General features: G+C 35.1%; 1 protein-coding gene across 2 annotated transcripts in view; it reads right to left on the bottom strand.

Annotated features, from left to right (window-relative positions):
- The window catches only part of LOC136026891 (uncharacterized), a 38,139-nt gene that overhangs the window by 6,512 nt on the left and 16,708 nt on the right, over window positions 1-14,919 (bottom strand). For both annotated transcript variants that reach the window (XM_065703697.1, XM_065703696.1), the window contains exon 2: window positions 9,934-10,065. In XM_065703697.1, the coding sequence (XP_065559769.1) occupies window positions 9,934-10,065 (132 nt within the window). The remainder of the gene's footprint in view (window positions 1-9,933; window positions 10,066-14,919) is intronic.

Raw genomic sequence — 14,919 nt, 5'->3', positions numbered from 1 at the left:
CGATTTTTTGGTTAATTAAAAAAGCAACTAGAACTTTTAATTTTTTACGAATATTTTTATTGGTAAAAGATTTACGTAACTTATAAATTAGCTTACGTAAAGAACTTTTGTATTCTCATGTTTTTATTACATATATGATGGGATTCGCCCCATCGTCAGTACCTCGCTGTTTACACTAAAGCTTAAATTTTATCCCAATTCATTAAGAATGCCCCCTGAATCACAAAAGCCGTAGAATAAATATTTGAAATTACTAAAAATACTTTAGCGTAAAGAGCGAGGTATTAGAAGGAGGTGAGCCCCTCATATGGGTAATAATTTCTGTTTGTTTTAAGTTTTATTGCTGTTCCTTACTTCCAGCTGAAAAAGCTTTTTCACATTTATTTTTTAATTGTTTTTTTAAATAATGCTAGTAAATCCTACTCTCCCTTCATGGAAATTTTCTTCTCCCATGACAAATTCCCGATGGAAAGTTCCCCCAGCATATCCCTCTCTTCTCAACCCCTCCCCCCAACCAAAAAAATCCTCCTGAAAACGCCTGTATACTTCCCAATAACCATTACTATATGTAAGCACAGGTCAAAGTTTGTAACTTGTTGCCCCTCCCATGGGGACTGTGGGGGAGTAATTCGTCCCCAAAGACATAGTTATAAGGTTTTTCGACTACACTGAATAAAATGGCTATCTCAGAATTTTGATCCGTCGACTTTGGGAAAATAATTAGCGTGGGAGGGGGCCTAGGTGCCCTCCAATTTTTTTGGTCACTTAAAAAGGGCAATAGAACTTTTCATTTCCGTTAGAATGAGCCCTCTTGCAACATTCTAGGACAACTGGGTCGATACGATCACCCCTGGAAAAAAAAAACAAAAAAAACAAAAAAAACAAAAAAACAAATAAACACGCATCCGTGATCTGCCTTGTGGCAAAAAAAAATTCCACATTTTTGTAGATAGGAGCTCGAAACTTCTACAGTAGGGTTCTCTGATACGCTGAATCTGATGGTGTGATTTTCGTTAAGATTCCATGACTTTCAGGGGGTGTTTCCCCCTATTTTCTAAAATAACGCAAATTTTCTCAGGCTCGTAACTTTTGATGGGTAAGACTAAACTTGATGAAACTTATATATTTAAAGTCAACATTAAAATGCAATTCTTTTGATGTAGCTATTGGTATCAAGATTCCGTTTTTTAGAGTTTTGGTCACTATTAAGCCGGGTCGCTCCTTACTACAGTTCGTTACCACGAACTGTTTGATTCGACTCGGATCTTCCAGACTAGCTACTCTAAAGTCTTTATTGCAATCTGAAGCTAATAATTATTTTTTTAAATATTTATTGTACTTGATAGCGCAATGATCTTCAATTAAATGAATCGAACATTTCTACTGTATTTTTAATCCTGTGGTGGCGCATTGGGATTGATATTTTCTTGGTAGTACGAGACCGTGAGTTCAATCTCAGCCGCAACAACCCACGTGGCCTGAATTTTGATTCTGGGGATGAAATAGGACGAAAGCCCCAATAATAACCCAAGCAAGAAGAAGAAGACGTAACGACAAAATGCCCAGTAATGGCGCACTAGGATTGATATCGACATGGTAATAAGGAATCTGATGTCTGATCTTAGCTGCAACATTCCGACGCAGTTCCTGGAACTTGATTCCAGAGATGAAATTGTACAAAAGTATCTCCACAATAGATCAAACAAGAAGAAAAAGTAATAACGATATAATAACCACAATATTTTATAATAATTGCAATAGCACTGCATTCATTTAATATTAAAAATTAGATTAATTATTGAAATAGCTTTGTGTCTTGTTTCGTAAAATTAAATAAAAAAGACTAGTTTTTTTTTACTGAAAATAAGGAGCAACATCAAAACTTAAAACGAACAGAAATTACTCCGTGTATGAAAGGGGCTGTTCCCCTCTCAACACCCTACTCTTTACGCTAAAGTTTGACTTTTTTTTCTCAATTCTACTTTATTGAACAGTAAAGATCTTTAGCGTAAAGAGCGGAGCGTTGAGAAGGGAACAGCCGCTTTCATACACGGAGTAATTTCTGTTCGTTTCAAGTTTTAATGTCGCTCCTTACTTTCAGTTAAAAAAACAAGTTTTTTTAATTAAATTTCTGAACGTTTTTGGATTAATGCATCTTTGATTTTGGCTCTCCGCACATAAATTATTCAAATGAAATTTGCATATTGATTTTTTTTTTGGCTAAATGGCTTTCTCCTAGTTTTGATCAGACAACTTTGAGAAATAAGGGGTGGGGAAGGAGGCCTAGTTGCCCTCCAATTTTCGAGTTACTTAAAAAGGTAACTAGAACTTTTAATTTTTAACGAACATTTTTATTAGTAAAAAATATACGTAAGTTAAAAATTAACTTACGCAACAAACTTCCATATTCTTATATTTTTATTATCTACATGAAGGGGTTTGTCACCTCGTTAATACCTCGCTCTTTACACTAAAGCTTAAGTTTTGTCCTAATTCTTTAAGAATGACCCCCTGAATCAGAATGGCCGTAGAATAAATAGTTAAGATTACTAAAAATACTTTAGCATAAAGAGCGAGGTATTTATGAGAAGAAGAATCCCTCATATCCGTAATAATCTCTGTTCGTTTTAAGTTTTAATGCTACTCCTTACTTTCAACTGAAAAACTTTTTCATGTTTATTTTTTCATTTTTTTTTTATAGTAATGCTAGAAAATCCTGCGCCCTTTTCATTGAATTTCTCTTCCATCATGACATATTCCTCCAAGGAAATATCGTCCCACATAGCCCCCTCCCCTCAACTCTCCCAAACCAAAAAATCCCCCTGAAAACGTCTGTACACTTTCCAATAACCATTTCTTTATGTAAACACTAGTCAAAGTTTGTAACTTGCAGCCCCTCCCCCGGGAACTGTGGAGGAGTAAATCATCCCCAAAGACATAGTTATTATGGTTTTCGACTATGTTGAGCAAAATGGCTATAAAAAATATTTTGATCCGTTGACTTTGGAAAAATGAGCGTGGGAGGGGGCCTAGGTGCCCTCCACTTTTTGGTCACTTAAACAGGGCACTAGAACTTTTCATTTCCGTTAGAATGAGCCCTCTTGCGACGTTCTAGGACCACTTGGTCGATATGATGACCTTTGAAAAAAAAAAAAAAAAAAAAAAAAAAAAAAAAAAAAAAAAAAAAAAAAAAAAAAAAAAAACATGCACCCGTGAACTTCTGACAAAAAATACGAAATTCCATATTTTTGTAGATAAAATCAGCATGAAAATCCGATCCTTTTGATGTATCTTTTAGTATCAAAATTCTGAGCCGGGTCGCTCCTTATTACAGTTCGTAACCACGAACTGTTTGATTAATCTGGGATAAAGCTAAATAAAGACAAAACGTTATTAGGAAGGCTTCTTAGACCAATCTATCCAAACCTCATGAAAAACCTCATCAAAACCTCATGCAAACCTCTGAAGCCATCCTGCGCGAATTTGACCTTTTATCAAGCAGATTAAATTCTTACGTGAGAGAGACTAGACTTTCGTAAAGAAAGTTATCAGAAGGAATGCTACAGCGTTACGTATAGTAAAGCCAATAAGGCTTCAATGTTATATTATCATTTTTCCCCCAGAGGTACTTCATATGAAAGGGTCGATTGTAAAAATTTCGGAAGGGGCTCATTCAATTGAAAATTAGAAGTTCTACTGCCCGTTTTAATAGTTAAAAGTGATTGGAGAGCAACTAATCTGACAAATGATACAAGTGTAGAGCATTTCTGATGTTTAAATACATTATATAAATATGTTTAATTGCATTGAAACGATGTATACAAATGGTAAAATATAAATATTACCATTGAAAACAATGCTCCAGGTAGCATTTGCTCCCCCCCCTCCGCACCCAGAAATTTTTTGTGGAGGTTTAATGATGTCCCGCAACGCATTCTCCATCTGTGTGCCAGTAGGCATGTGAATTTAATATTTATGCAGACTTACACAAAACAGATTGTCACAATGAAAGGATCACTATTATACCCCCTCCGAATAGCGCCAATAATAAAGGCGTAGACCAAAAAATTTTTGCGAAATCAAGACGAATTAGATATAGGTTTCAAGCAAATTTTTTGCCGCTTAAAATTTCCTTTTCCACTTGTAAATGTGCTATGTTAACATTTACAGAGAATCTGGATAATTTATTAGTCTTGGGTTTTCATGTTGAAAGGGTCTTTTTTTGGGGGGGGACAAGGGGGCAGTTTCTCCCTTAATAATGTGAATAAAAAATTATTATATACTCTACGCCCTTTGACTATCCGGATATGGACCCCTCTGCCCTCCCCCAATAAAAATGTTGGAGATTCACCCCTATTTATTTACATTACATGACTGCGGTGTAGCTGGTATTTTAATTACGCTATCCCACAATGGATAATAAATAAGTTGAATCAAATAATTTAATTCTTGTTCTTCTCAAGTTATTAATTTTCATGGAGCAGTAAAGTCTTCACTACAAGCTATGAGAAGATTGCCAGTGTGTCGGTTGGCCCAGTGCTAAAAGCTACGGGTAGTCACCGGGGAATCTACCCCAGTAACGATTCTTCCAAAACAATTTATTCGAGTTGTAGTTTAGTACTGTACGAAAAGAAAATATAATACTGGATAAAAATTTTAATAAAGACACTGAGATATGAAAAAAAGTGCTTTTTTATTTAAATAATAAAAGTATAGGCTTTATCACTGCTTGCATAAATTTTTTTTTATTTAAAATTTCATTGTTTTAATTAAAATCGAACGCGTTACTTAATTTTCACTTAATTTAATTAGAAAACGGAAATTTTGTGAATTGTATCGAAATATTTTTATTTGTCTTACAAATGCCTTGGGTTAAATTTGCGAGCTATTTACTTCCTTTACTTATTCTTGTTAATATATTTTAGGCTTGACCTCAACTTTGTTTAATTTTTTTTTCTAGTGAGTTCTTCTAAGAAAGTTGTCACAAAAATTATAATTAAAAATACAATTGGCAGTGAATGTGACTAATAGCTTATCCAAAGCAATTCATATAGAATAAGTCGTCACGGAAACTTCGAAAGGAGGTCATTCGATTAGAAACTGAAAGTTCTAGTGCCCTTTTTGAGAGGTAAAAATGATTGGAAGACAACCAGCACGGCCCTCCTGCACCTATCCATTTCCCAAACATATCCAATAAAAATTTTCAGATAGTTATTTTATTCAACATAAGTGAAAGGTCCAGCATATACGTCTTTTGGGATGTCACCCCCCACAGTCTTCAGGGCAAGGGCTTAAGTTATGCAACTCGCCCTTTGTTTATACATAGTATTTGTCATTGAATAAAGGTGGATATGTTTGACCTTTAGTTCCCAAAAAGACGAAGAGCATTCAGATTAACCTTTCAAAAACATTGAGGGGAGAGTCGAACTAGATCAAAACATTTTATGTGCACACAGGCTGTCCAAAGGGCATATTTGAGGAATGACTAAATGTATTAATTTAGAACTTAAAAGGAAATGTTATGAAGGATGATCAACTGACCAAAAAGGCAATATTTGCACAATACTATTACTACTACTACTACTACTACTACTACTACTTTTACTACTACTACTACTACTACTACTACTACTACTACTACTACTACTACTACTACTACTACTACTACTACTGCTACTACTACTACTACTACTACTACTACTACTACTACTAGTGCTACTGACGCTACAGATACTGCTTTTGTAGGGAGTACTACAAAGGCTGGGGATATTGAAGCGAAAATATGAGGAAACGTTGAGAGGAAAATTGAAACTAAACCAAAACATTCTATGTGCATACAGAATGTCAAAAGAAAGTATCAGCAATATCTTTGGAATGGCTTACTGTATCGAGCTGAAACTTCAAGGGAATCATAAGGGGATATTCAACTGGTCAAAAGACAACGTGGGTATACTGCTACTACTATTAATACTTCTACTACTACTGTTACTACTGCTACTAATGCAACACCACTACTGAACCTACTACTACAACTAATACTATGATAATAGTAGCTTTAAGGCTAAGGGTATGGAGGTGAAAGTCTGACAGAATATAGAGGGAAAACTTGAACTAGATCATGACGCACTATATGCATGCAGATTGTCGAAAGGATTTCTTTCACGAATGTATTTGGGGAATTAAGTTGGAACTTCCAAAGAATGCTTAAAGGAGAAAACTAATTGGCCCAGAGGCAGCATTTGCAAGCTACTACAACTACAACCACTACTAGTGCTACTACTACTACTCCTACCGCTACTGCTGCTACAACAACAACAACAATAACAACAACAACAACAACTACTACTACTACTACCATTTCTACCGCAACTTCTACTACAACTACTGCTTCTGTAGCGAGTGCTAAGGATAGCGAAGTGAAAATTTGAAGAAATTTTAAGGGGAAAGCTTAACTAAATTAGAAAATAGTATATTCATACAGATTGTCTAAAGGGCGAATCAGCAACAACTTTGAAATAGCTTATCGTATCAAGCTAAAACTTACATCATACGGGGATATTCAACTGGCCAAAAGACAAAATGTACATTATCTACTGCTATTACTATTGCTGCCGCCACTATTACTACCACTAGTGCAACACTACTACTGCCACTACTGCTCCTACTACTACCACTATTAATACAATACTAGTGCTGTTAAACCTAAGAGTATGCAGATAAGAATTAGAGAGATTACAGAGGGGAAGTCTGATCTAAATCAAAATACACTATGTCTATTATTGTGCATTCAAATTGTGAAAAGATCTCAGGAATAGAATAGAAAATTAAGTTAGAACTTTTAGGGAATGGTTAAAGAGGAGGATCAATTGACCAAAAGACAATATATGCACGCTACTACTAATACTACTTCCACTGCTACTTTTACTACCATGACTACTTCCACTACTACTTTTATTACAACTATTAGTAACGCTAAGAGCATTAAGACCAAAATTTTAGGAAGTGCTGAGGGAAAAGATCAACTAAACTGAACCACATTATGAATATATAGGTTATCAAAAAGGTATATCGGGCAATATCGTAGCAATGGCTAGTTGTATTAACTTGAAACTTCCAGAGCTTGATGAGGGAGATGTTCAACTGACCAAAAGGAAACATGTTAATACTACTACTGCTACTATTTCTAGTACTATTACTGTGAAAGCCACTACTAGGTCTAAAACTAGTACCCCTTCTAGCACCCCTACTACTACTACTGTTACCGCTATTACAACTAAGGGTAACTGAAATTTCCAGGAGATGTTAAGGGGGAAATTGAGTTGAATCACAACACGCCGTCTGCATACAGGCTGCAAAAGGGTGCATCAGCAATATCTTAGGAACGATCTGGTGTGTGAAGTTGAAATCTATAGGAGTTGTTGGGGGAGGGTGGACTAACCAAGGCAATAGAGGCAATATTTGTATCCTACTAGTACTGCTTCTAACTCTACTACTGCTTCTACTACCACTGCTGCTGCTGTTACTATTACTACTGCTGCTACTACTGCAACTGTTACAAAAGCTAAGGCCACTACTTCTAATTCTGCTGCTACTACTTTTACTAGTGGTAGTGGTATTACTGCTACTAAAGCTAAGGCTATTAAGGTAAACATTTTAGGGAATTTTGAAACGATATATTGTTTACAGAAAACTTTCAGAAAGCTCTTTTCAGGAAAACTTGATGATGATGTGTAAATCTAAATGAAATAATACTATGTGAGTCCAGATTTTCGAAAGGTTGTATGTTACTAAAATTGTTGAAAAACTTTCTCCAATATATAAATAGTAAGCCAAATTATAGATTCACACAGAAAAACCAAAAAGAAACCAAAAAAAAAACCAAAACTATTATTCTTTTCTTTTCCAATTAAAAAGACTATTTTACTTAAAAACTTATAAATTAATTCAAAACTAAAACTACATTAAGCCAAAAATGAGCAGAAAAAAAAATTTCAAATAGGTTTCCAAGTGTCCAACTACCGAAAATAATCATAAATAGATAAATGAAACCCAAAACGAACAGAAATTACTAGAAATAGTCGAGTCAAACTCAAAACGAGCAGAAACTACGATTAGTGGGGCTGACGCCCCTCACGCTTTCTGAAGACCGAAACATAATTTTCACTTTATTGAGAACAAAACATATTTCAAGCGTTTTTGACTTTTTTTTTTAACTTTAATAAATCCAAAATTGCCAATAATTTAAGGAATAAATATTCAGTATATAAGTATTAAACTAATAATCCACATTCATTTGTTGTTTAGTAAAACAATCTTGGTTATGATGCTTTTTTTCGATATTATAATAACCAGGAGCCTCCCGCTCGAAACAAGGATTGTTTTCAGTTTGTTTTGGAACAACAATTGTTTCAGCTCTGAGTGAAAAGGGCCGTTATGTACCATTGTACCTGCCCCCCCCCCTCGGCCGGGAAAAAGTCATTTTGCTACCCCTCTTAAAATTTGAGTTATGCGCATTCCTAGTCAAAATTTAGACATAAAAACGCAAGCTTTCTGTATGTTCAAACATCCCCCCAAAACAAACTATCTTGACTAGTACCATCGTTTGCCAAGCCAATTAAACAAACGCATAGAAACAAGGTGTGGTCCGATCATGGTTGCAGCAATAGCTACAGCCAAGTAAAGAATGAATTCTAGCCCAAAGTAAACGAAAATCTGAAAACGTGTTAAAAAAAATACCTGAAAGAGGAGATACTCAGCATTTAGTGCATGGAAAAGAGCAATACAAGACACTGCAATTCTTCTTGGAATGGAGTCCCAGGAGAAGTCATCCCTGAAAACCTGTGTGTTGATTCTTTATGAAGAAGATTAAACATACAAAAATATGGCTAGTGGCATATCAGACATTAAATTTTCAGTGGGCTAGTGCCATGAACGATGTTATTTGAATAATTAGCTCCAGTAAAGAGTATCTCGTGCTAATAGTAATCAAGACTATTGAAAAAAAAGAAGTTTAACAGACATTATATACATAAGAGTGATGTAATTTTTATGGTGGCTCCAAATATCTAAAATTCATTAAATTCAAAGTTGCCCATAGAAATATGTTTTACGTAGGTTCTGAGATTGCTCTAGGTACACATGACGTACGAAAACATAAAAAACGAAAAGTGAAGAAAACAAAAGAAAAACGACAATAACGGTGATTTTTAGCTAGTGAATTATGAAAATAAAACAGATACTTCAACATAACTCCTACTAATTTTCTTAACAAATTTATATTGTAAAAGAACCAAACTTTGGTCGTAACCTTGACGAAAGTAACTCAGTTTTGGCCGCTTTTTCGCCTTCGTTAAGCGTACTTCCAGGGCTGTTTTTGTTTTAATATATATAAAATATATTTGAATATCATCTGATTCAGTTCTCTATATAAAGCAAGCCAAGCAACCTCTTGCTTGACTTGCTTGGATGTTGCTTATTACATAGAGTATTCGTATCACTTAAATATCAACCCCCCCCCATTCCCCAATGAAAACCTATGTTAAACTCTTAGTTATCATGACCATTAGGTTGTAGTCTCAGTATAGGAATTAATTGTGACTGTTAAATTGGTTGTTGATTAAAAATCGTAATTTATTTTTGGACACCAAAAATCTTAATTTGTGGTTAATTAGACCCTCTCCCAACTTTCTATGAGTATATATTCTGTATGCTAAGACCGAGGGTAGGGTAGGTACATTGCTCTTTTCTAAGTCTAAGCTAGTGACTAAACTTTGATAAACAATACAATTAATTTCTCATAGTCTATTATTCAAAACTATTTTTGAGACAAAATATCTCAATTTAAAACACCAACTTTTAGATTTGAGGCTACAATTTGAAGCATAGTAGATGCTGACTAGTATTCATGCTTGAAAAAAAGGCAGAAAAGCTTACTATTCTCCGAGCCCTGATCGCAGTTTTCTCCTGTATTAATGCCGGCAATAGCATTTTGCAACACTTTCAATCTGCTTTCTTCAGTTGCTGCACAGCTGTACATGCATTCTTTCATTCCTTCGTCACAGATAACTGAAAAAATTTTAATATGAAGGTTGAAAGTTAAAATCTGATCGAATTGCTAGCTCATATATCTGATTAAAAGCAAAACTTAATGAGTTCTTTCAAGAAAATTGCTTGAAAAAAAAGACTTCTGAATTCCTATCTAAAAGAAAAAAAAAATTTTTTTTAGCATAATTGTGCATGTACACATGTTCAAGTTCAAATTCTATTTATTTTCATAAAATAACAATAACAAAAACAATATCCCAAAGGGCTCAATGGCCCGTTATTTGGGAAACGGCATACAATAAATAAAGAATCATAAAACTTGTCATAAACATACTAACACCTAAATATAAATATGCAAGGAAAAAAGATCAACTCACCGGCAGTCCCCATGAAACAGCGACCCTCACATCACCCGACAATAAAATACAAATTAAAATTCTCGTGTCATCGAGGAAAAAAGAAAAAAAAATAAACCATAAGAAACATTTAATAAGAAGCCTTTAATAAGAAACTTTTCATCTGTCTCTTAATTTATTTTGTGGAAAATTTATTTTTATTATTTGCTTGTACAACGAGTTGATTCCCAAATTATAAGGATTACTCTACAGAAAAAGTCTTTTTAAATTTCCAACTGAAATCATTCTATCCCACCGATTGTGAATTAAAATTACCTTCTTCCTTCTTAAGTTTTAGCTTAGTTTTGTCGCAATTTTTGCCGGCTAGAAAAACTAATGTTTTAACTCTAATCGGAAACAAAAGAAAAAACAATTAATTTGTTTTCCAGCCCAAACCCACAAAATTCAACGCTTAAATTAGGTTGGGTTGAATTTACTAGACAAGGTTCGAGTTAAAAGGAGTTAAGTTGCATGGGGAATGAGATAAATTGGAAAACTTGCATGGGGGTTAAGTTAAATGAGTGTTGTGTTAAATGAGGGCTGAATGGCAAGAGGATCGCGATGAATGGGGTTGAGTTCAATGGGGAGCTGCAAGGAGGTAGAGCTAAATAGAGGCTGAGTTGTTTGAACGAGGGTTTAGTTGAATGAACGATCAGCCAAATGGGTTGATCAGAATAAGATTTGAGTTAATCAGGAGCTATGTTACAAACCCATTATTATCCAACATTTAAATATTCATGTAGATTTTAACATAAATAAATTTTTATTGGGTGACGTGATTTCCAGAAATCAAAAAGAAATTACATATCTATCAGCGCGTAACTTCAAAATTGTTTAATACCTTGAAGCTAGGAGATATTAAGGACCTTGGATCCTGATTTCACACAAGCTTTACGATTCTCAATCATTACCAAGTTTTTCAAAGGGAATAAAAACTTTGCTCATTCAATGTTCAGCCTTTAAAACTCTATCAAAATAAGCATCGCCGTAACCGTAGGTTTACACATGTGTTCGCACATGCTCCATATATGTTCCCTTATCATGGCAATATGGTTGACAATTTTAGCAACTGTGTCAGTTCAGCTTTGATCCAGAATCCCGGCGACTAGTTGCCTAGGAGGCTTATGGTTTTAAAGTACCAGGAACAGTAAAAATAGACCCAAGTTTTTGAACCGATTTCTTAAGAACAAATTTAGGGCCTTGGATCCTAATTTCATACACACTTTACACTTTTGAACATTACCCGGGACTTCCCAAGTTTTCAAACCGGAATCAACCGGATTTCAAACCGGATTTCAGCCAGAAGAGGACGGCTTATTCGAAGTGTGGCCTTTAAAACTCTTTTACAATAAGTATCATGGTTCCCTTATGTTCCATATATGTTCCCTTGTCACAGTAATATAGTTAACAATTTTAGCAGCTTTGTCAAGGAATCTATGAGTTTAAAAAGTTCAGCTTTTATCAAGAAGCCTGGCGACTAGTTGCTTAAAAGGTTTAATAAAGCAAAATTCAATGTAATTAATGTAGTTTATATAAATATGAATAATGAAAATTATAATTATAATAATAATATTAATAATAACTACAATTTATAATAAATAATTTAATCTAAATGCTGTAATGTTATTGTAATTTAGTTTAAATTAAAAATAAAGCATTAAATTTAACCACAAAACATAAGATCAGTGAAATTAGAAATATTCCTTTTTGAAGTCATGTGTTATTCGAAGCTTCGAATTACTGGTTTATGTATGTATGGGGCCAGTTATCTTGGAGAAATAGCAAAATAAAATAAGAAATTTACTTGACATAATTCAACATAAAAGGAAGAGCACATACTGTAATCTTTTGTTGACAATAGCCCTGCTGTACATCCCTCTATGTTTTTCAACGCAAAAACTATCTTGGAGAAATTGTAAAGCAAAACTAAGGAATTTCGCTGGTACTTGTCTGTTGAATACAAGATTCTAAGGAAATGAAGTTTGTTTAATCCTAATGAAATATATCAAAACATGGTTAATATATAATTAACAATAAATCCATTTGTTATACATAAACCCGAGATATATAACCCGATATATTCGATATACCCAATATATATACCAAAACATGATCATAATATAATTAAAAACAAACCCAATTTTTAAACTGAAAATTAAATAAATAAACAAGTTTTTTTTAAATGAAAGTAAGGAGCAACATTAAAACTTAAAACGAACAGAAATTACTCCGTATATGAAAGGGGCTTTTCCTCCTCAACGCCTCGCTCTTTACGCTAAAGTTTGACTCTTTCTCTTAACTCTACTTTTTAAAACAGTAAGAAACTGTTGCTCCAGTTTAAAGTCCAGTTTAATGTTGCTCCAGTTTAAAGTCTCTACTCAAAAGTCTGTGTTTAAAAGACCTAAATTGGGTTTTAGCTGGAGACCTTAACTGTTTCATGTCAGTTTCATGACCTCCAATAGGTCAACCCTCCTGCTAGAATCACTTCCTAGCTATATCACTATAAGTATCACTATAAGTCACTATATGAATCACTATAAGTATCATGTCGCAGATAAGTGCCTCCTATTCACCTATATTCACAACAGAGGCTGTTCAAAATCGAACCTGGATCACGTGATCACTTCCAGTTCTAGCTTATTATCATCGATTGTCAGTGTGGACGAAGAGAAGATTGATGAAGATCACCTTATTCTTAGCTGTGATTTGTCCTGTGAGCTATCTGGCCAGACACTTTCGGCTCAGCCAAAGTGGCATACGAAGCTGAACTGGGATCGTGCTAATATACCCCTACACCTTGCTACGCTAACTGCTTTACTGCCGATCAAAAAATTGCCCTATCTTCTGCTGCAAACGTCAGTTTCCTCACCTTTAAGTAGAGTTGACCTAAATTGCTATTATTATCAAATTGTCCATTGCCTTAAATCAGCTTCCAAAGCTGCAGTGCCTATGGATAAAGTTCGGATTGGTACTAGGAAGCCTAATTGGAACGTTGATCCTGAAGTAAAACGTGCTAAGCAAAAAGCCAAATTTTGGCTGCGTATGTGGATATCATGTGACCAACTATCGTCCGGAGCTGTGTTCTCTGTGAAACAAAAGTGTAAACTTGATTATAAGGCCGGTTTGAACAGAGCACGCATGAATGCATGGCCAGGCCCCACCAATAAGGCCTCCTGGAATAAGGTTATTAACAGTGTGAAATGTTTCCCATCTGTCCTATCTTGTCTCCAGCAAGCTAACTATGTTGATCATGATTAGCGCATGTTCAGTGTATTTAATAGTTTTCTTCAGTATTTTTATTATAAGTTATTTGAACCGCTATTAACATACCATCTCCTGCAGAGTCATGTCCAGCCTGTAGCAATGTCTGATATTCGTCGGGCTTTAAGAAAACTTAGCGTCCAAATAGCCTTGATGGTGACGGCCTCTCTTACCTTTTTTTTGCTTGTGATTGTCCTGCTCTATTCAACCATCTACAAATACTTCTCCAGTCTTGCCTAGCACAGTTGCTTGTTAATGATAGTTTCCTTTGTGGCCGTGTAACGTCTATTCAAAAGCCCGGCAAGGACCCCAGGTCATGTGGAAATTATCGTCCCATTAAAGTATCGTGTTTTTTAAGTAAGTTGCTTGAACATATATTACTACCGAAAATTGAGTCGAAATGTGATTTTACACCTTTGCAGTTTGGTTGTGGAAAAGTTTCGGTTGCTCCCATTCACATCATGTTTTAAGCCGGCTCATGAAAGAAGCCATTAAAACAAAAATGTCTTTGTATTGTCTTACTGTTGACATTTCTGGGACTTCGACAATATTGTGCATTCTCAGGCTCTATTTTCCCTCGCGTCTTTAGGTGTTAATCCTTCTGTACTATTTTTATTGTCTTCTTGGTATTCAAAGTCTGAAATTCAAGTTACCTGGAAAGGCCAAATATCTGACCCGGTAAAAATTAATAAGGGAGAGTTTGGCAAGGTGCCGTGTTGCCTCCTAGTATATTTAAATGTGTGCTTGCATTGTGCGTGTGTCCCCTTAGAAGTTCTATTTTTTACGGTAATATTGGTTTGTCATCTGTTGCATATGCAGACGACCTTCTACTTATTGCCCGGACTCGCTGTGGGTTGCTTTCCAGTTTTACCACATTAACCAATGAACTATCTAAGATCGGACTATCAGTTAATGCGTCTAAATGCTAGCTTATTTGTTTTAATAAACCTTATGCGGTCGCTCCACTCGTTACTGGGACTGCAGTTCTACCATATTCTTCTTTAGTTAGCTGGCTTGGTCAGTGTTTCGGCCCAAAACTTTCCACTACCTGTCCATCCCTTGTAAATCAAGCCGTGAAAAACCTACGCGTCGCTTACGGGAAAATATCCCAAACAAAAGCCGTTACAACCGCAACGGCTTGTGCATTTTTATAACGCTTATTGCGCCCCTGTGCTTTTGTTTTTATCAGGCATGGCTCTTCGGTTTCGTAAGAAAGATC

Source organism: Artemia franciscana, chromosome 5 (assembly GCF_032884065.1).
Source record: "Artemia franciscana chromosome 5, ASM3288406v1, whole genome shotgun sequence".
Classification (NCBI taxonomy): domain Eukaryota; kingdom Metazoa; phylum Arthropoda; class Branchiopoda; order Anostraca; family Artemiidae; genus Artemia; species Artemia franciscana.
Note: the sequence above shows the minus strand (reverse complement) of the source record. Positions and strands in the feature narration are given on the sequence as shown.